Genomic DNA, 23288 nt, shown 5'->3' with positions numbered 1-23288 from the left:
CGGTATTGTGCTTTAGTTTGCCAGCATGGCAACTTAGGAAATGAATGAAGTTTCTTGAACTCTAATTTCAGATCGTATACACTGGGCAATACTGCAGATACAGGGCTAGTATTAATTAACTTCCCTATTTTACCGACTCTAGATTGACAATTAGTAATTAGATTGGCATGGAACATTAGTTAAATATTACTAAAATGTCAGGAAGAAAGATGAGGGTATCATTTCAACGAAACAAGTTTTAATATTCGTTGAATTAGTTACCATGTGTCATTTTTTTGTTTAATTAACATTCGTTATAGTGATCTTTATTATTACCTAATGTTGAGGACATTAATTTCATTGAATGCATTGGACATAAATGAAGTGCATTTCGTTTCATTTCAGCATTTTCTTTCTTTTTAACATTACAATGCATCCTTTGTTCACATTTGAACCTCATCAGTGAGAACTATTCTGATAACGTATTCTCACATGCCTTTCTTATACGTCATGATAATACTCAAGCCAATGAGAGTATATGTGGAGACGAAATGAATAAAAATTCGTATGTTGTGAGGGATTTGAAACTTCACTTTATGCCTGGGTTCTAGAACCATGTGCGGGGCTTCGTTAGAGAAGTGGAAAGAGCGATACTCTATTCTGACATTCGGTGGCATAATATACAGACCTGCGTGTGTATTGTGTTCAATATTTTATTATTTTTTATTTTTTTTAAACCTTTGTATAAGTATGGAGACGAATATTCGGACCCAAGAGAAACGGGAATGGAGAATGGCGGAAACTTCATAACGAGGAACTACATAATTTATACGGTTTACCAAACATTGTTAGGGTCATCAAGTCTAGGAGGCTTAGGTGGGCAGGTCATGTAGATAGGATAGAAGAAAATAGAAACGCTTTCAAAATCTTGCCTGGAATACCAATCGGAAAACGACCATTAGCAAGACCTAGGCGCAGATGGGAGGACAATATTAAGATGGACCTCGCAGAGATAGGAATACAAAGTAGAAACTGGATCAGTTGGCTAAGGATAGAAGCCAGTTGAGGGCTTTTGTGAACGCGGCATTGAACCTCCGGATTCCATAAGCCATAGAGTTAGTTAGTTAGTTTAGTTTGTATAAGTATGTAGAAAGCTAAGAATCTAAACAATACAAGTATAGTAAATGAGATCATGTGTGTATTTAATTCAGGATTTGTTGTTGTTGTTGTTGATTTTAGTTAAGCGTCCCATTCAGCAGCGAGGCTATATGAGACGTGGACCTACTAACTAATGTGGAATCGGAACCACACGAGCTCCCGCCGGGAATCGAACCAGGGTCTCCCACGTCAAGGGAGGTACGCTAACCGCTTAGCCATGGAGGAGCTCAATTCAGGATTTCTTCTCTGTGCGTGTTATGTACGTAATAGTTCGTAGTAGTATGTTTTATCTATGCTTAATTCATAACTTCTAATATAGTGGTTTATTGCGATTGTTTGTGGTGAGGTTGGAACAAAACTTGGCTTTGTGTGAATCGCACCATAATTTGCGGGAAAACAGCATTTGCGTACAGATAGCTTTGTATGCATTCAGGTTGACATTAGCGAAGCTGTCAATGCACAGGTGTTGAACGTATTCCAAGTTCAATTTCCGGTCTTGGTTATCACGTTGGTTTCTTTTGCCATCCGCAGTAATCATTATACAGACAGGTTAGAAAATTGTGCTCGAATTGTTGCTCAGAAATAGCGACAGAAGCGGAAAGATGTATTTGAGCACTACCTTACAAATCCCGCAGCAACTAGTCTAGCTCCAAGTTTCCCATGCATTTATTTTTACAAGGAATCTATACCAGGATGTCCTGAACTTTGGTTTTCAGCTCCTTGAGCTCACGAGAATCTATCTACCAAGACCTTAGAAGCAATATATGACGAAATGTAGACTAATAGCGACAAAAACAGGACATTGTAGCTGGATTAAACTCAACACGTGTTGTAAAAACATCCCACAATTTGGTGTTTCTAAATGGAATCTAACAATTGGTAAACCTGCGGATCGAAGTTACGGAGTGGCGAATGTAGAATTACTTTACTATTGATCATGAATTGGGTTACGAGGCTATAGCATGTGAATGATATTTTAAAGTTGTATTTCTTTCATTGTATTGAATTGTTTTTATGTTCAGAACTGGTTATGAGCTACGAACAGTTTATCGCATTATTCTAGGAAGCATGTTCATATAAACGCTCTATACTACTTACGATACACTCATCTACGATACGTAAATTGCCACGAAAATGAATGTTTCCTTCAGAAACTCTGAAGTTCACACATCTTTACTAGTGTTGCCAATGAGACGGGAACAAGACGAGAATGGGGACAAGAAGTACTTTATGAAATTTGAGACGAGATGATAAATTTCACGAGCCTTGAGGAAACCGCTAGTTCACCCACGTTTTAGATCTCAAACACTATTCTAGTGTTACGTGATTCATAGTATAAAAAACACTGTAAATTGATAAATATATTACGTATATGAACACAATCAAAAGCATTTATCAGCGTTTAAAGATACGAACGTTATCACCGAATATATTGCACTAATAAATATGATTTAAATGTTATTGTATCACACCTTTCGTGGACCTCTCGTTATTCTGATAACTTATAGATGAAATTAGAGGAAAATATTCTATAAGTTTACCATGTAAATTTACAAAATGTGATAAGAAAAACGTTTCAAAAATCTAGTCGAGAAGCAACTTTTTCAACCTTTACGAGACGAGACGAGAAAAAATTTTTTCGTCTCGTCTCGTCACGTGGTCAACATTAAACTTTCCAACCAGGAACCACATGGATTCAGATTAGATGATCGGAAATGCAAAGCATTGGCTGATGATTAATTAAGGATGCTATTCTTAAACAAATGTTTCATTGATAAACTCGTACATCTGCAGTGAAATTCCTAAAAGTTATATTCACGAAGTGCATTGTTATTTTGATAACAATAAAATCAGTTCTTATTTTTAAATCTCATGTCGACTCCCCTCGATGGTAGTATGTATTGGTAGGGTGATCCTTAGGTATATAGGAAAAAAAACAAAATTTTCGACTTTCTTCCGCCGCACCCCCTATTTGTTTTCCTTTGTAATAAAAACATCATACACAAAATTTCACAAAAATCCCTTAACGTTAAACCGTGCGAAAAAGCACTTGATTTATGGAAATAAAAAATCCATTTGAATTTCAATACCACTCGATTTACTATTTGTTCAATAAACGTATAATAATTGTCACAAATGTAAATAGAACAATATAAAGTTTTCCTCTGTAATTCAGAATTGACTGGTGTTCAAATACAGTCGGTTGGTTATCAGGCAACAAGCTATCAGCATCATAATCATCGTCCTTACATATAGTACTTATAGTAATATATAGTGTTATAAACTATTGTGAAAAAGATATTTGCATCTCTTTCTCATGCCACTTGCTTCTTAAATAAAATTTACATTAGTTAGGGATCAATCAGCTAAAAAATACAATAACAATCATAGTGGCTGATATTAAATGGAGAAATGTGGATCGACTTAACGATAACTTTTGCTTTTTACACAAGGTAGCTTTTCCACTTCCGGAATATAAGGTTCTATAGTCTTGGACCACTTGCAAAAGGAATTGCTTCTGTTCTTCATTTCTAGTTAGAACTGCATTGTAATCTTCCATTACGTTTACGATCTTTCGGCTGCGTCATTTGTAACATACAGAATATCAACTACTTTTTTCTAGAAAAGTAATTCATCATTTGTCGACAAGCAAACCGGATCAAGGTCCAAAAAGCTATAGAAGTCCGAAACCTTTTAAAGAACTTCTTCGTGTTTCCTGTCAGAAAATCAGCAATTTCTGATTACTTCCTCAATACCACCTATTTTGTTACTTCAATACCACCTTTTTCACTAGCGTCCAGTTCAAATCGCTTCATCGTTTTATATGAACTTTCACCATTTTTAATTTTTTCCGGCTTTTTTTTTTTTTTTTTTTTTTTTTTGCTTTTCTTCATTTCTGACATTCTCGTCAAAATGTCACACACTCCTCTGAGAGGTACCAAAGATGCCAGGAAAACTTCCATAAAGCCAGTCTCGAAACATGAGAGATTGAGTTTGTACGTTTGAAGACTCTTCAAAAATTGTAAATCTTGATGTAGTGCACGAGATGCACTGCGACAAGTAAACCAAGCTTGTGCATACAACAGAACAAGAAAAATGCACACTTGACGCAGTCCTTCTTCTTCCCGCTCACTTAATTTAAACTGATTACGGAAGAGAAATATTTTTAAGCCATATAAAGCTTCCCTGATGTACAACTCCACGGAAACGGAAAGAAATACCTCCAGGAGGCGTAAAATTACTCTAAACTCCAAGAGTTCTATGTAATCTTCTCTGCAATCCTCCAGTTTCAAATTTTGAAGCAAACTCTAGCAAACCTTTCTTCGTGTTGCAGAGAACTGAATTGACACTTCGATCAGACATTTCTGTAACAAAATGATTGTGTTGAAATCTTGGCCATTCTTTCTGGAAACGCTTAAAAATTGACACCTCTGGACAGGAAAAAACTGAAACACATTCTTCAAATACAAGATATAAAAGATTTTTTAAAATTTGATCAAGAAGAATACAAGCTCCATTGATACATTAAGTATTAGAAGAAGTTGTGTTCTAATGTTAATGCTGTTGCGATTAATATGTATATGAAGCTCTATCAATCACTTTATAGCCACCATAACGAGTCGTGGAGTAATGAAACGTCATCTCCCTCTTGTTCTTGAAGGTCACTGCCTCATCAGTTTCTACTCCATTCATTGGAATTGTATTTCGTCTATGACATACATCTTCGCCTTCACCACCTGAATTGATAATCGACGATTCACCCAATTTACTCACTTTACACTGTTTCTCTTTACATTTCTGTTTGCGAGACGTTTCAAGTTATAGTCGCTTTTCTACTCTTTCTTCTTTAGGAGCTAGACACATGTTCCTACCAACTATACTTGCAGAACGTCCTTTTTGCCTTTAAGATATAAAGAATTATTTGTCCTCCTGAGATTGTATTAAGTTTAAAGCATTTGTATGCACTATATGAAATAAACCGTCTAACATATCTAAGAAATATGTGTCTGGTCTCTTCTTTCCTTCACTATTTTTTATACTTGATATTTGAAACTGACGCCATATTTCGTACAATCCAATGAGTTTATCGATACTGACGCAAGTATCCTTGATCAGTACTCTCGCTTTAGATCAAAACGTTTCTGTTTCATAATCATCTAACCGAGCACTCTCTATTTCACCGTTCGCAAGTTATAAAACAACGCACTAAGTACAGCTCACAGATGACGAGAAAATCCTAAAACAGGGGCAGCGGGGAAAGGTCAACGACACGGTCAAGTCCATTTTCGGTTTCTGAGGTGTGGTCTATACTTAGATGTCGTCTGCTACTCCGGGTAAAGTTATACGTGCTATTCCGTGGTGTCATTTGAAACCCCCGTGCGAAAAGTGGACGAGCCCATACCTACGTCACACTACTTCTGCTAGGGTTCTTCTCGTCATCTGTGAGCTGTACTTGTCTGTTGGACGTTAACTTTGAACCCAATATCTGTTAACTCATATTACCAAGGAGGTAAATACCACTGCGATAACTATATTCACTAGGCATCGAACACATCGATCACTTTGTTTATTTTATCACACGTAATGATACAAGACCCACAACGAAACTTCAAGCCAATAGAAATAACGATCACATTATCATATCAAAAGACTACTAGTACGAAATGATTTTTTTTTTCGTCTACCCGGTTAAAGGGTTGCGTTCTTTCTTCGGGGATGAAAAATTGCAAATACATATTATAAATAGTCTAAAGTTTCTTAGTTACTATAACAGTTGTAATTAAAACCAAAGGAGAGAACGATTTAATTGTAAAGGGTTGTAAAAATAATTATTTCGTAATTGTTTATTATTTCCAATTGAATTTTTTTATAAATTTGCTGTAAATTACACATGAAATGGAACTAAATACAAGAATTTAAGCCTGTGAATGCGTTGCCCTTTATTGAGCAATATAGGAAACTACTGTCTTCTAAATCGTATTCCTTCAAAGATTAAAATGTCTTTGCGTCACTATTTATCGTCGTCATAACGAACTCAAATTTACACAGGACACTTTCCTTATTAAAAAGAAAAAAACTCGAGAAATAAGGACCATCCGAACGTGTTGGTTCCTGTGTTTATCACCTCCTAGTCGTAACTTGTAGTACAATGCTGCAGAAACAGTTACACAAAATATTTACTTACTAGTATTTAGCCTGAGGATTCTTCCCACATAATACCAGGGAGGATCAAATGAAAACCTTAAAAGTGCAATAAATGTTAGAATGTTACAATGAAAAGGAAATCCTACCTCTTCTTTTTCAACGTAGTCCCTTCGACGTTCAATGCAAGTATTCCACCGTTCCGGAAGTGCATGGATACCTTCGTGGAAAAATTCTTTTGATCGAGATTATAGCCACTCGTGCACCACATTTTTCGCCTCTTCATCACTATTGAAATGTTTGCCGCCCATCGTTTCTTTTAGTGCTCCAAACAAATGAAAGTCACTGGGGGCAAAGTCTGGCGAATAGAGTGGATGAATGAGACACTCAAATTTGATGTCATCGATAGTCTCAACGGACAAACGGGCAGTATGCGGTCAGGCGCTGTCATGCTGTAGGAGTACTTCTGAGGACAAAAGTCTTCGCCGTTTACGCCTAATTGCAGGGCGAAGTTGATTTTTCAGCATGTTTCAATACAAGGCACTGATTACTGTTACTCCTTTTTCCGTGTACTGTTCTAAAATTATTCCATTAGAATCCCAGAAGAGAGTGAGCATGACCTTTCCTGCTGATGGTTGAGTGTGGATTTTTTTTTCGGCGAAGAGTTATACCGCCATTCCTTGCATGATTTCTTGGTTTCTGGTTGATGATAGTGAACTCAGGTCTCATCGCCTGTAACAATCCTGTCCAGAAATGCATCACCCTCTTCGTTGAAACGACGGAAAAGTTCTTCACAGGCGTTGACGCGACGATCTTTCAATTCAGCAGTCAACTGATGTGGGACCCATCTTGCTGATACCTTATTGAAATGCAGAACATTATGCACAATGTGTTGAGCTGAACCAAAGCTAATCTTCATTATTGTTGCAATTTCTTTCAGGGTAATACGCCTGTTGTCCTTTACAAGCTGTTCCACTAGCGCAATGTTGTCGTCGGTCACTACGCGGTGAGCCTGTCCCGGTCGAGGAGCATCCTCCACAGATGTTACGCCACTTTTAAACTTCCTGCGCCACTCGTGCTGCAGGGACAAGCACGAATCACCATACTTTGCTGCCATCCTGCGATGAATTTCAATTGGTTTAACACCTTCACTACTCAAAAACCGGATCACCGAAAGCTGTTCTAATGCGGTGCATGTGAACAGTGGGGCGGTCATCTTGAAACTGCTCCTGTGCTGGCGCTTGTTTGATTAGACCTTTTTGACACCTTCTGAAGAAAGAGAATACTGTTAGAAACAACATTGCCAAGTTTCAAAGCAATAACACAACATTTGAAATTTATAATAAACTTTTTTAAGGTTTTCATTTGATCCTTCCTCGTATATTGCTTTCACTGTCAATAGTTACCTGTATAGACTCGGCTACTTAGTGAAATCATGTGTATTGAAGTAGATGTTCAGGAAAATTACTAAGATCAGATACTTGTTAAAAATGATCAATTGGATCTCTCTGAAACAAAAAATAATAACTAATATTTTCATGTGGTTAGGATCTAATTTTGGGCAGTAGATTTTGTTTAATATACAATTCATGTACTGAAAACGAACCTTAAATACCAATCAATCACAAAAATGTGTGCCGTTCAATTTTGTATGACACTACATGGAATCACATGCCTTCCTAAAGGACTAACGCTCGTGGTAACGAAAAAAATATGACCTCTCTTGGATACATTTCTAAATGTACTTTCTATAGTGATGTGCGGACCCTGAATCTAATGGAACTATTTTTAAACTTATACCTGTCCGTCCACAGGAGTCATGAGACAACTAACCTCAAAGTTGAGATGTAAGTAAAAATAGAGGGGCCCAAAATAATGTACTCACTGTTCAGTAGTCCATATCTCATGACAAATTTGACCTGACGTGATAACTTTTGTTACTTAGAAGGGGTTATAGTATGTGTACGAAATGACCACCAGTAGCTTCTATACAACGCCACGGCGCCGATCTGAACACCGAACTAAGTCTGTTAGTGTATCTGGTGTAATAACAGCTTATGATTACACGGCTTGTACACGTAGCTCTTCGGTTTTTATCGATACACGTCATTCTTGACTGTCTCCCAAACATAGAAGTCTAGAGGTGGCAAGTCAGGAGACCGAGGTGGTTACTCAACAGGCCTTCTTGAACTAACCCATTGTCCGGGCAGAGTTTTATCGAGGTATAACCTGACATCTTGATGGTAGTGAGGTGGAACTCTGTTTTGTAGCATGTAAAAAAACGTTCACCACCATACAGGTTTTAGATTACAGGCAAAATCCTTGTATGAAGCATACCAGGATAAGCCTCATCAGTACCCTTAAAGAAGAAGGGACAATCACAACACACAATAACTCTCTTTAGATTCATTGCCTGTCAACATGAGCGTGAAGACTTTCAGGAACCCAGTAGACACAATTCACAGTACCACTAAGCAAGGGCGCCGATTTCTCTGTAACTTTAAGGGGGAGAATCAGATGTGCGTTTGGTTGCAGACAAGGGTCTAAGAAGGCTATAGGCCTATGAGGATTTTAAGAAAAATTGAATTCAAATTATGCCAAATATTGTATATTCATAAAAAATACATATAACAATACATAAGTTAATAAAAATATACATATTCATAAAAATGCATAGGGGTCTACATGAGCTTGGCGGGGCCAGTGCCCCCATCCCCAGGATCGGCGCCCTTCTCACTAAGTTTGAATTGTCACAGAAACTTCACTGAAACTTCCGCATCCTCACCAACAATGTGCTGAATCCATTCACAGTACTCCATCCATCGATCTGGGTCGTCATCATGTACTCTGAATGTACACTTTCCATTTTACCCTCCTCAGAATGCATCTTACATGCCTGTTTCATATCACTTTCGTGTGCTTAGGCTTGGAACAATGAACGCCAGACTTGTAACTGTTCGTGGTAGGCTGGATCTTTCCTTGTCACATCTTTAACTGTTCAGGTCAGCTTCGAATTTATTACGGATGCAGGCAATTGTTGGGTGTGTTGGTGGCGGTGTTGAAAACCCTCTTTGTCAGAGCCGTTGTACTTCGCCCAGTGCCGTTGTTGCCGGTGTCCTTCCAGTATCATTTTAGTACAGTCTTGCGTTACACAAACGATAAGTTAACCTCAGCCATCAATTATATTCGACAGTCTTCTGCTGCACTGGCTAATTTGACTGGCTCCTTTCAGCATCAATCATCAGTGCATTCCGCCTACCATGAGAAATTTAATACCTTACACTACACTATGCATTAGCTTCTTAAGTGTTAAGACTTTGTGTTTAGAAATTAATTAATTAATTACAAACAGTGAGGGCATCTTTAGACTCCTCTGTATAAATATCGGAACCTTAATATATCGAAACAATATTTCTCGTGATCCCAAGGACGTATATGGTTGAAAATAATTCCATTAGATTAAGTGTTCTCACGTTAGTATAGAAAGAACAATCAAGTGTGGGTAATTTCTTACATTTGCATGAGCTTGGTTCTCAGTCATGATTGCGTAATGAGTAACCCATATAACACACACAAATGTGACAGAAAAATTACTATGACACTTATATATATATGTGTGTGTGTGTGTGTGTGTGTGTGTGTGTGTGTCAGTACCATATCTTTATTTGCATCCATGTTGATTTAATGTTGCACAAGCAATTTAAAACATGATTGTACAAGTTTTGTTTCTCTTTCTACCAACGCGTACATTCTGTTATTTTATTTATTTGTTTGCTGAAGACAATTCCAGGTAATACTTCCTGAAAGGTATTATTACGAAGTACACTAAATAAAGCCATTACGACAATTAATAATTAATGTAATTCATAACAACGGGAAACGTGCTAGAAGCTCAACGGAAAACGAGAGAGAAGTTAGGGCTAATTTAATTGATGTTTATGTAGCGAGTGGTAATATGAGGCATTTCTTTGCACACGGACTCGCATTCGAGTTTCAGTGGGAACACCTGAGGCAAATAAAAGTCTTGTACAGTTAAAATCCTGCTTTCAGAAATTTTTCTTCTTAAATAACTTCGAAACTAAAAATGAAAGATTTCACTGAATTAAATAATAATAAGAATACAAAAGAGGAAAATAAATAAAAGGACAAGAATAAAGATGGTGATGGCGAAAGAGGATGGGAAGAAAGAGGGGGAAGAACACAGGAAATAGAAAAGGTAATGCAGGCTTAGATTTAAGCCTTTCGTTGATGCCTACTACTATAGTAGTCTGGATGGAGCAACTAAAGGGTTAAAAAAAAAAGGCATCCCGAATTGCCAGAATATCTTAAATATCTGCGGTCAGAATGACTGATGGCTGGATTTGAACCTGGAATCTCTCCTTTGTACCGCAAAAATGTTTATCCATTGCCCATACTCAGTCGGCAGACTAGTGGCTAGCTTAAGGCATTGTAGTTCGCTGTAGGTACTCAAATCATGAATGGATATGAAATTAGCCTCACTTCCCTTGCTTTCCGTACCAGCTGGAGTTGAGCTAAGCAACATAGACTTTGCTGAGTGCAACTGACCTATTTGATTTAAAAATAAATAAAGAAATAGGGTAGAAACTGGCTACGGTACTCTCCAATCTTCCCTACTTTCCTACAGTTCAACAGATGTGCCATTGGCAATGACAGTCGCTGCATAAATAGTCCTGTAATGTCTGAGAACTAAACCCTATCTCTGTTTCTCAGTTCAGCAGCAACATATTCTCCTGCAGGTGTACGTGAAGGGTACAGTGTTGAATTCAGACATTTTCGCCCGGGGGGAATGTCAACTCGGAGGGGGGGGGGTTGTTTTTCTGTATTTTTGCAAGAAAGCAGCGTATTTAACAATTCCATTCACATCTTACCTAATATTGAGACTAATTGCTGATAAATATTCAATGTGAGATTATATTTAAAAAAAAACAATCGTTTAATTTTATCTAAAACATTAAATAAAGACTGGCAAAAATATTTTAGACTAAACTTTAACTGCTATTTACAGTAGCTATTTTCGTTATTATTTCCTATATTCAGTAGTTACTGTTTGTTACTAATGTAGAAGTTTTTAAGAAGATTTAAATTAACTCAAATTTTTTTGTCCTAAAATAAACATATCTTAACAAAAAGTTATCATTCTTTCTCACACTTTTGATCCTAAACCAAGCATATTAGCTTTAGTTTATGAAATCTTCAGTAGGATTAGTGCCGTGTCGTGGAAAATCAGCGCTTGGTGCGAGAGTATACGACGGCACCCCCGTATATATGAGTGAGGTCGATAGACCAGCCGCGAAAGGTGAGAAAATTTTAAGAAGTAAACCCTACCTTTCCTTGATTTTGAGCACTTTTCATTACTTTATTTTCTTTCATTTTATATATGTACACATGTGTTTCATTCCTCTGTTTTTCTTTCCTTCTTTTCTTTTCTTTTTCCCTCCCTAATTTTGCGCCCCTTACTTGGGCGCCCGGGGCCGTCGCCCCGCTTGCCCCTCCCCCATGGGACGGCACTGAGAAAGATCTTCATCACCTTCAATGGCAATCTTTCACTTATATACTACTGTCATATTGATAAATTCTATATAAATCTCTTACCCAGGAGGGATAACTGTTCCTCCCTGATCCCTCTAAATGACACCCTCTGAACCTCACCCTTTAATTGAATTATTTTTAGTTAAAGAAAGGTGTGTTTACTTTAACAATCGTAAAACAAATTTATGTCTGTTACTTCCGATGCGAGAAATGGGATTTAGACGCTCTATTTCATATAATACGAGAACTGTACATTTTCAAGAACTGAAGTCTGCTGACATCAGAGATCATGTGGAATGATCGAAAGATCTTCCCTATCTTTCCTTTCCTATCTCAATCTGTGCTAGTGCTACCTACTAATATATAATATAGAGCGAGAGTATAGTACCTACTAAAATACAAACCTTTCTTCAACAGTTAACAATTTCATGTTCTGCCAAACTCGGTCATAGCGTTAAGAACTACAAGTTTTATTGACTATTTGGTATTCTATCTTAAATGTTACATGTTTAATATTTATATAGAATGGGTCTGCGTCATTTATATGTATATTGAGAGATCGGATTTCGCACGTGCACGGAAGGAAAGCAAATAATTGGGTGAAGTAATTTCTACATTTTGTGACTGAATTTTTTTGTGTTTCTCCGGGGAGGAATGAATTTTCTTCGGGGGGGAGATTCCCCCTCGGGCTACCCCCTGGATTCAACCCTGGAAGGGTATGAACAGTAGATACAACGGAAGTTATGACACAAATAAAGAAGAAAGAGAGAAAGAAAATAATATAATAAGAAAAATTAGAGAAACTAAATATCGTCAAGTTGAAAATTTCACACTGAAATTCTAGTTTGATTTTTTTTCCCTTCTTTATCATAAATCGAAGTGAAATAATACGATTTTCAAATAAAACCTAATAATAAACAATCAAGCTGATAGATCTCGCCATCTGCGCTATCGGAAGTTCTGCAAATAAGTAATTTGCCGATTTAAATTTATTATAAAAGCAACTTTAAAATGGTAATATTTCAATATAATTATTTGAAAATACAAAAAGGGTCATAACCACATTTACAGTTGAGAATATGTGTAACCGCATGTTGAGCCACGTAATGATCTAAATTACATGTATTACTTATAAACATAGTTTAGTTTGTAGAACTATTCTAATTTTCTTCATGGGTGCAGGCCAAACAATAATAATGAATGTCGTTTTTCAGCTTCAGTGGTGGATCTAACTCTGGGCCAGGTGGGTAGACATCTCAGTTTTTTGAGTAACAAAACAAAATATTCGTATATGTTTGAAAGTTTATAGTAAACCAATGGTTTATCTATCATAATCTGGCTTCTGGCTGCCTCTCAAATTTTCACTTTCTGAATCCGCCACTGATAAGCTCACACACAATTTGGTGTGTAGCCTTTTGATATTGACCCGGCTAGAAGGCTCAGGTGAAACAATTAGTAGTTTAAAATATTTCAGTTCTACCTTTAAAAAAATGTGTTAAGACTATTTTGTGCATGTTATTTTGATCCCATTATTGTGATTATAACTGACCAGTCTTAAGTTCTTATTTCTTTTTCATTTATTCATAAAAAAAGAATTTTCTACTATCATTGTGCCATTGTATTATGTAAGTTATGCAAGGAAATTAGATTTATACAAAAACATTTTTTAGATTTTATATTTGTTTACTTATATCAGAGAAGTGTATTTGTATGCAAAGAGAGAGAGAGAGAGAGGGAGAGAAGAAAGTCAAATCTCGAGATAACATGAGATTTCTTTTATTTATTTACTTAAATTTCCGGGCAATACTGACACCTGTGGTCTTAAGCCCTTTACGTATGAGGGATGACATCCCTCTACAAGAACACTATCGGGGAAAGGAAGAAAGGAATGCTAAAACATGGAAGAGCCCTGCGACCTGTATGTTAGATGCCATCCCGGCATTTGCCTGGTGTGAATGAGGAAAGAGCAGAAAAACCCTCACTCAGAATGGCTAGTCTGAAAAAGCTGTTACATTTTTCTACCAAGTGTCCCCATCTTGAATCGAATCTAGAATCGCTCGTACTAAGTGAGGTTTATAGAGGGGAATATTATATTTGACTTTACGTATTACATGTTGAATTTTAACTTTTAGATAAGGGAAGTTAGTTAATAAAGAATACCGTTCATGTCAATGTTAAAAGTACCAACACTTGAATACATTTCTAATTGTCTTTTGATACTAACTTGAGAAAGCTGAGTCCGTGAGTATATATTTAAAGTTATCCGTTCATGAGGTCTTAAGAAAAAAGTTACCTTCAAGTTGGAATATAAATAAATATGAATTTTTCTCAAGACTCCGTAAACGATGGGCTCGTAGATATCAAATTAGTATAAAAACACGCAATTACCATTTTATCCAAGCGTGTATATTTTTACTAGTAGTATGTACGGTAATTCTTTATGTATTTACTAAGATAATTTTAGATTAAAAATGACGATCACATCACTTTTGAAACAACATTTGGGTGAAATTGTTAACTCTGTAACATTTCGTAAAAAAATTAAATTGGCAAGTAACGTAACTATGAAGTGTTGGAAAATCTGCTGTAAGAAAAACCAGATCTCTTTACTTACCAATACAAATTTCGTTACAACATTTTGTATCCATGTACTGTACTCAGTATAGTAATATATATATACACAGAAAGTGGTTTCAAAATGCTCTTGAATATGTGATAACGTAGCATGTGTTCCTTTCCTTGCGGTATAGTTTTGAACGAGATGAAATATTCATAAAAGTACTTCACTGCCGGGTCAACTTAAAAACCTTTTTCTCATGTTCCCTGGAGAACTCCAGCAAATCCTCAGCGTTTTTGTCTTTTCATGTGGCAATACGTTTGCTTATTTCCCTGAAGGGAAGAATGCAAAACGACAAAATTATTGCGTTTTAGCTAGAAATGTGATAAGTAATAGTCTCTCTTGAGAGTGGTGTGCTAACTTTTCGACTAAGTTGAATTATTTGTTATATTTATTCATCTGTTGTCTCGAAACAGGGAGAAGGGAGATGAATAATGTCCTAAGGAGGAGCAGAACAAGTCTCGCAATTACTTTAAGTCTGATTTCCATTTTATCTTTAAGGGAAGTTTTAAAGCGTGTTTCAGAACTCAATATAGCCGGAATCTTTCGGCAGGAGTTCAGTATGGTTCTGTTGGGAGATAAATCATTACCTATAATTAGACATGCTTATCAACAAGCTACCTGTCAATAATCTGGCTTCTCGTTATATTATAACATTGAGTACTTACGTCGCAGGAATATACTATACTCTCGCTAATCTGTTAACTTGTTGTACAGAAGAGTACCAAATTAATGAAAGTGGTTAGTTACTAACAACGTTTAAAATATTTATATTCACATTGCATTTATGTTTTTTTGTATGATACAGTAAGTACAAACTCATATAAAATAACATGCCAGAAGGTTTGGTTACAAATTCCATGCACAATAACATACAAGCTACATGGAACGCAGACCTACATCTGAAGGGGGCATTCAAACCACCGTGATGCTGTAACCCACCCAAGTTTCATAATAAAATGAAATTTTGTAAAAGGAAATTTTGTGAGATGAAACTCCAGTTTACTGTTAAGTCGGTTATTTCTCTTGGAGTTGGAAGCACTGCTTAACCTTCGGTTAGATTGCGTGAGTCGTCGATCGGGATGACGTCACGTTGCAGCCGAGGTTCTGGCTTTAAGACTGAAGCGCTTCGCAGTGCATAAAATGAGGTAAGAGTGATAGGTCCTCTGAATGAAAAAAAAAAATGGGTCGTTAAAAATTATATTCTTTCCGTATAATCGTTTAGTTTAGTTAATTTCTTTTGAAATCTATAACAATTCCTGACTATGGTTATTATTTAGAAGCATTATTATTATTCAATATATTTTGGAAGCATATATTTCTAAAAATATTGCGAACGGAAAAGTAAGAAAGTAAAAATAGTTAACTGAATAGTTCATGTTACTGGTTTTGTGTAGGCAGAGTTATGCCTTCAGTTAAAACATGTTGATTCTTGTTTTCCTTGATAAAACTAAAGTAAAGTCGCTAGTCAGGAAGTTTAATATATTGAAATTACGGAAAATATTAAGGCTAGTGGAGACTTCAAATGAATGATTTATGTCTTAGGTCCGCTTTGAAAAAGGAAAGAAAAAAGAAAGGATTTTATAGAATTACAGTTGAGCTATTGCTCGTAATTCATGCATTTTGACCCATATTTAAGAAATCATTTCCTCCCACATTTTCATTCCAAAGAAAGCCACTTTGCAGTAACTTCGAGTTCCATACATTTTGATGATATTGTTGTATAGGTTTCTAAATTCTATATTTGGATTTACGATTGGTTATAATAATACTTCAGAAAAATTTTGTTACTTGGAAAAAAAAAATCCTTTTGGGAAAAATGTTACTTGCTAACGGCGATTTCGATTAATGATATTATTACTTGTTAAAATTGTTGAATGTTTTCTATATTACTATTTATATAACACGTTTCGGATTGTTATAATAAAATTTTCCATTTTGTTAGAAAACTTTTACATTTTTCAAGTAGTTGTAGACAAATTCCTGATTATCTTAATAGTGATATTTTTGCATACAGTATAAGCCTTTTCCAGTATTGAACCTCACTCTTCACGTCGTCATTATTCTCAGCCGTGGGGGAGTGGAATTCTCCTTTCTCTCTCCTTTTAAAAATTCTTGTATTCTAAAGGGGGAAGTGGGGTGACGTCCGTTCTCGCAGGACTGTGGGTAGTGGGGGCTATTTAAAGATTATATGTGTATCGTTCATCCGTTACATATATAATTTTTAAATAAAAAATAAATTTTATACACTGCCCTGGAAAGGCAAAATTTATGCTGGCTTCAAGGTCCGGCTCGGGGAGGTCCAGCAAAAGGTGTTCCCCTTTATATTCAAAAATTTGTGTGTATTTCTTTGGTCAAATTAACCTCTAAATTTAATAATATATTTCATTATTCTATGCCTTTCTTGTTGAGTAATATAAATGTTGTATATGAATGTTAAAGTAAAATATTTAATACAGTGTTGCCGGGGTCGGATACAAAATTTATGGTTTAGTAGGTCATTGTGTAATAAGCAGATAATTATTGATAAGGTTGTAAAATTAATAGTAATTATCCTTTTGGTTTCTTTGAGCTTAATATTTTGTGGTGTGCTTGTAAGGATGGCACAGTCAAAGGAGACGCATGTAAAGTCTAGATTTTCGGATTCTTCAAGTTCTAGTGGGGATGAATTTCTTGGATATTCTTATGAATTTAGTAATCCTATGTTTGATCATTTAAGGCCTTCAGCCCATATTCAAGTGAATCCTCACGAACCTTTACTAGGTGGTCAAAGTAGACCATTTCAGGATCAAAATTATAACGTGGATCCACAAAGTAATGTGGGACACAGTACACAGTTTGCGAATTCCTCGCCTAATTTAAGAGCAGGAGGGAGTCTGAGCTTTCAAAATAAATATAGAGACCGACCATTTAATATGGCAGCTTCATTAAATTTAAATTTTGAGAAATTTGCTTCGGAAGGAATCTATAAATCTTTGTTGCATGATATTAATAGTCTACCTATAATAGATGGTACCAATACTGAGTCTACATTTCAGTTTTTATTAAAACTTGATAGTATTGTCAGAGGTAAGGGTTTGACTTTAGATCTTGTGTTGGTAGCTTGTCTTTCTCGTACAAAAGGAGAAATGCAAGAAGTTATACAATCGTTTATTGGGGACACTTCCTCTTGGCAAACAGTTTGTAGACATTTAGTGGTGCGATTTATTTCCACTATTGGTAGAACACAATTCATGCGACTATTTTTCTACGTTCCCATGCGGGAGGAGCAATCATTATATGAGTTCGTAGATAATAAATTATCGATTATTCACGTACTTGATATGTCCTTTGATGAAGCCACCATTTGTAGTTTAATTACTAATATGGTAACGCCTTCTGCCCATCAATTTCTAGCTGAAAGAGGTATGCCTATCGATTTAAATCAATTGTATTTAGCTGCAGAACACTATGATGCTTTGCATAGGTATAGGAAAGATTATTATAAATTACGTAATCAAGGTAGTAGCGTACGGGACTTGGTACCACCCCGTAAATCATCTTCCTTTATCGGAGCGAAGAACACAAAACAGCAAGTAGTGTTGCAATCTCGTGAACCAAGAAATTTACATAAAACTTTAGTTTCTCCAGCTATGTATTCTTTACCATCTAACTATAAAAATCTTGATAAGGCGGAATTTTCTCATAACCATAATTTAGAATCTCAGTACTTAACTCAAAATAACTCAGATGTAAATCAGAATGATAGTGAATTGAAAAAACTGTTGGCGATTTCTGTTTATATTGCGGGTATGCGTTTTAAGTGCTTAATTGATACTGGGAGTACGAACTCTTATTTGGCTCGACATCTTTATGATGAACTTAGAAAAAAATGTAAAATAAAAACAGAAAAGGTGAACGTTCAGACTATAGGCTTAGGAAATGTACAAGTTACAGTGGATATGAGAGTAAGACTATATTTTAAAATTGGAAGACATCAGTTTAGTGAAATTTTTTTCATTGTGGACTCTAATGAGTTTGATCTTCTGCTTGGAAATGACTTTCATACAAAATACAACGCCATAATAGACATTGCTTGTAATTTATATAATATAAAAGCTCGGAAGTTAGTGGTTCCTATGATCCGAGCTGATGAACTTTTGTGTGTCCAGACTTCTCTCGCTTCTGCATATACTTCTAGGAATGGGGTGAGTGGAAAGCAGCCGCCATGCGACCTTGGTTGTCCGAAAGCTACACCTCAACCTAGATCTTTTGGTAATTCTCATCAGATTTTGACTCCATCGACATCAGTAACCAGAGACAGCGGAGTTAATACCACGTTTGACCCAGGAGTGGAATTCGTTTTTGATCAGTCCATATTGCATCCACCGGAGACTAAACCGGAGGAATCTCAAGGTAATTATACGGTTCCTGATCAATTATTACTATGTGATTCTAATTTACAGGAATATGTTAATAACTTGTTAACTTCATATTCTGATGTTATTGGAAACAAAATTGGTAGAGTAAAAAATTTCACTTACAAAATTGAACTTGCCGATAAAACTCCCATTCGATTGCAACCTTATCAGCTTCCAACGCATAAGCAAAAGGAATTAGATTCTTTTATTGCCCAGCTTTTAAAAGACGATATTATAGAGGAAGTAGATTATTCTCCCTACACATCACCCTGCTTTCTAGTAACAAATTCAGACGGAAGCAGGCGGCTTGTAATTTCATACGGAGAGGTGAACAAAAGGGTTATGGTAAACAGCTATCCTTCTCCTAACATGGAGAATGTAATATCTAGTATTTCGGACAATAATATCTTTTCAAAACTTGATTGTAAATCCTGTTTTCATCAAATTCCTCTGTCTGAAGAGAGTAGAAATATTACTGCTTTTGTGACAAAAAATAAAATCTATCGATATAAATCGGTACCAATGGGATTAGTGTTATCACCTTTTGTTTTAAGTAATTTGATGTCAAAAGTCTTTGAAGGGTTAATTGGTAAGAATTTAGAGATATATTTTGATGACATAATTTTATTTAGCAAAGATATTGAGAGTCATAAAGCTCTATTAGAGGAGGTATTATCTCGACTAAGAAATTGGGGAATTACTATATCGGAAAAGAAGTCCTGTCTATTTCAAACTAGTATTAAATATTTAGGGTTTCGTTTTGAAAATGGCAACATGTCAATAGACCCTGAGAGAATTAAAGCTATCCAGGAGATACCTAAACCAAAGAATAGAAAAGGAGTGAACAGAATATGTTCATTTTTCTCGTTCTATTCAAAATTTATTTATGGGTATTCAGAGTTGATTGCCCCCCTTCAAGAATTAAGATCTGTAAAAAAGCCTTTTAAATGGACTAAAGCTCATGATGAAGCCCTACAAAAATTAAAGGATGCCTTTTGTAGTCAGGTCATTTTGAAAGTCCCAGATATGAATTCCAACTTCGTAATACATTGTGATAGCTCTTTGCGTCATTTTTCTGGGGTTCTCAGCCAATATGATTCGGAAGGGAATCTTAGACCTGTATCTATGTTTAGTCGGGCAATTCCACAATCTGATTGGAGTAAAAATATATACGAATTAGAACTTAAGGCTCTTTCTTTATCTTTGGAAAAATTTGAATATTATTTGGCAAATCCCTTTGTAGTATATACTGATAGTAAGAGTTTAACTTGGTTACTTAATAACCATAAAAGACAAAGGAGATATGGAACTATGTTAGAGAAAATCTCGAGGTTTAAATTTCGTATAGTCCATGTAAGATCAAAAATAAATAGTATAGCCGATTTCCTTTCAAGGGTTGGAAACCATCTAGAATTCTATATAAAAGACGATAATACAATGGAAGTCGTAAAAGATCATAATAAAACAGTAAACTTGTCTTTCATTAATTTTTGGCAAAATCCTGTGTTTAATGTACCTCTTACAGATCACCAGAGGAAGGATCCTGAATTAAGAGAGATTATCAATAGGTTAGAGCGAAAGGAAGAAGTTCCTCCGTATGTATTAAGAAATAAGATCTTGTTCAAAAAGACAAAAGGTAAAGGGAATAATGGATTTAGAATTGTAATACCTAATTCTTTAATTCAGTCGATTATTGAGTATTCTCATTGTCCAATAATTCATGGTGGGCATATGGGATATCGAAAAACCATTGCTAAGGTCGCTGAAAAGTATACCTGGCCTACTTTATATTCTGACATTAAGAATTTTATACAATCTTGTCATTTGTGCCAAACCTGTAAAGATTCCAATCGAAAACCAATGGGTCAATATTTTACAAAAAAGGTACTGCACCCAAATTATACTTGGTTTATTGATATTGCGGGGAAATTGCCTAGTAGTTCTGGATTTGAATATATTTTAATTGTCACTGACGCCTATAGTCGCTTTGTCTTTTTAGAACCTTTAAGACGACTAACCTCAAAAATCATCTGCAATAAGTTACAGGAATTATTTCTTCGATACGGCTTTCCTGGTAAAGTCCTAAGTGATGGCGCTTCTTATTTCGTGAGTGATTACTTCTTGAAATTCTTGTATAGCTATGGTATACAGAGTGTAAAATTCTCCCCATATAACCCACAATCGAACAGAGCCGAACGTACGGTGAGATCGGTTAAAAATTTAATTCGTATTTATGTTGATAAGTCTCAACAGAATTGGGCCCAATTACTATCTAAAATTGCTTTTACTATTAACATAAGTATGAATGAAACTACTGGGACCAGTCCATGTGAACTTTATATGGGACGGAAATTTTACCATCCATTAGATGTTAAATGGTTAATGGATTTAGATCTTTTAGACGATGACCAGGATAAAGAGCAAAAATTAGTTAATATAAATAATAATATTGAACGCGCTTGGAAACATAGTGCGAAAGTATATAGTCAAAAACATAATCCTGTTAATTTAAATATTGATGATTTAGTATTGGTTAAAAGGTTCATGAAAATTTCAGCAGAGAAACATTTCAATCCAAAAATCGCCCCTCAGTGGGAAGGCCCATACCGCCTTATTTCTAAACCGACACCAAATACAGTTTGGCTAGAAAATATTGAAAGACCATATGTTCATATAAAACGCCATGTTCGTTTTTGTAAGAAATATTTTCCACCGAGACAAGTTAATCAATCTAATCCATAAGGTAACACGAAAAAAAATGATGATTTGATGTGAGAATTGAGGTTAACTAAATTATTAATATTGTACTTATATATATATATATTTATATATTTTAGGATGTTTGTTCGAACAAAATTTTGTGTGTTGTATATTTTTTTATTCCTGCAGGAATGCCTCGTCCGAGAAAGTGAGAGGTCAACCCTTTTCATTTTGTAAATACCTCATCATCATCATTTGTGTATGTTGTGTAAGGAATTGGAAAAATTTACAGTAGAAGTTTGTAAAGAAGGCGTTAGCATTTGAATATTTATGGAAGATTTGGTAATGTATTGAAATTATTTTATTATTCAACTTGGGATTTGTTATGGTTAGGAATTTTTTTTTGACCGACCCTCGGATATTATGTAACCCACCCAAGTTTCATAATAAAATGAAATTTTGTAAAAGGAAATTTTGTGAGATGAAACTCCAGTTTACTGTTAAGTCGGTTATTTCTCTTGGAGTTGGAAGCACTGCTTAACCTTCGGTTAGATTGCGTGAGTCGTCGATCGGGATGACGTCACGTTGCAGCCGAGGTTCTGGCTTTAAGACTGAAGCGCTTCGCAGTGCATAAAATGAGGTAAGAGTGATAGGTCCTCTGAATGAAAAAAAAATGGGTCGTTAAAAATTATATTCTTTCCGTATAATCGTTTAGTTTAGTTAATTTCTTTTGAAATCTATAACAATTCCTGACTATGGTTATTATTTAGAAGCATTATTATTATTCAATATATTTTGGAAGCATATATTTCTAAAAATATTGCGAAAGGAAAAGTAAGAAAGTAAAAATAGTTAACTGAATAGTTCATGTTACTGGTTTTGTGTAGGCAGAGTTATGCCTTCAGTTAAAACATGTTGATTCTTGTTTTCCTTGATAAAACTAAAGTAAAGTCGCTAGTCAGGAAGTTTAATATATTGAAATTACGGAAAATATTAAGGCTAGTGGAGACTTCAAATGAATGATTTATGTCTTAGGTCCGCTTTGAAAAAGGAAAGAAAAAAGAAAGGATTTTATAGAATTACAGTTGAGCTATTGCTCGTAATTCATGCATTTTGACCCATATTTAAGAAATCATTTCCTCCCACATTTTCATTCCAAAGAAAGCCACTTTGCAGTAACTTCGAGTTCCATACATTTTGATGATATTGTTGTATAGGTTTCTAAATTCTATATTTGGATTTACGATTGGTTATAATAATACTTCAGAAAAATTTTGTTACTTGGAAAAAAAAAAATCCTTTTGGGAAAAATGTTACTTGCTAACGGCGATTTCGATTAATGATATTATTACTTGTTAAAATTGTTGAATGTTTTCTATATTACTATTTATATAACACGTTTCGGATTGTTATAATAAAATTTTCCATTTTGTTAGAAAACTTTTACATTTTTCAAGTAGTTGTAGACAAATTCCTGATTATCTTAATAGTGATATTTTTGCATACAGTATAAGCCTTTTCCAGTATTGAACCTCACTCTTCACGTCGTCATTATTCTCAGCCGTGGGGGAGTGGAATTCTCCTTTCTCTCTCCTTTTAAAAATTCTTGTATTCTAAAGGGGGAAGTGGGGTGACGTCCGTTCTCGCAGGACTGTGGGTAGTGGGGGCTATTTAAAGATTATATGTGTATCGTTCATCCGTTACAATGCACACAAATTTCAATGCGCTGCCTCCGAGAATGG

The 23288-nt window shown here is 35.4% G+C and overlaps 2 protein-coding genes across 3 annotated transcripts in view; one reads left to right on the top strand and one right to left on the bottom strand.

Annotated features, from left to right (window-relative positions):
* LOC145668637 (adhesion G protein-coupled receptor E4-like) overlaps window positions 1-23288 on the bottom strand; it is a 701971-nt gene that overhangs the window by 255988 nt on the left and 422695 nt on the right. The window lies entirely within an intron of this gene.
* Window positions 17632-22221, top strand: LOC145669316 (uncharacterized). Its single transcript, XM_081737622.1, has 2 exons — window positions 17632-18841; window positions 21736-22221. Exons 1-2 carry the CDS (start codon window positions 17680-17682, stop codon window positions 21756-21758), a joined length of 1185 nt encoding a protein of 394 aa, XP_081593748.1. The 5' UTR covers window positions 17632-17679; the 3' UTR covers window positions 21759-22221.

Source organism: Thermobia domestica, chromosome 13 (genome assembly GCF_964235325.1).
Source record: "Thermobia domestica chromosome 13, izTheDome1.hap1.1, whole genome shotgun sequence".
NCBI classification, from domain to species: domain Eukaryota; kingdom Metazoa; phylum Arthropoda; class Insecta; order Zygentoma; family Lepismatidae; genus Thermobia; species Thermobia domestica.
Note: the sequence above shows the minus strand (reverse complement) of the source record. Positions and strands in the feature narration are given on the sequence as shown.

Coding starts and splice junctions, on each gene's coding strand:
- LOC145669316 (XM_081737622.1), top strand. CDS start 17,680: ATGCGACTATTTTTCTACGTTCCCATGCGGGAGGAGCAATCATTATAT. Junction 18,842..21,735: donor TAAACCGGAGGAATCTCAAG/GTAATTATACGG, acceptor TTATTCCTGCAG/GAATGCCTCGTCCGAGAAAG.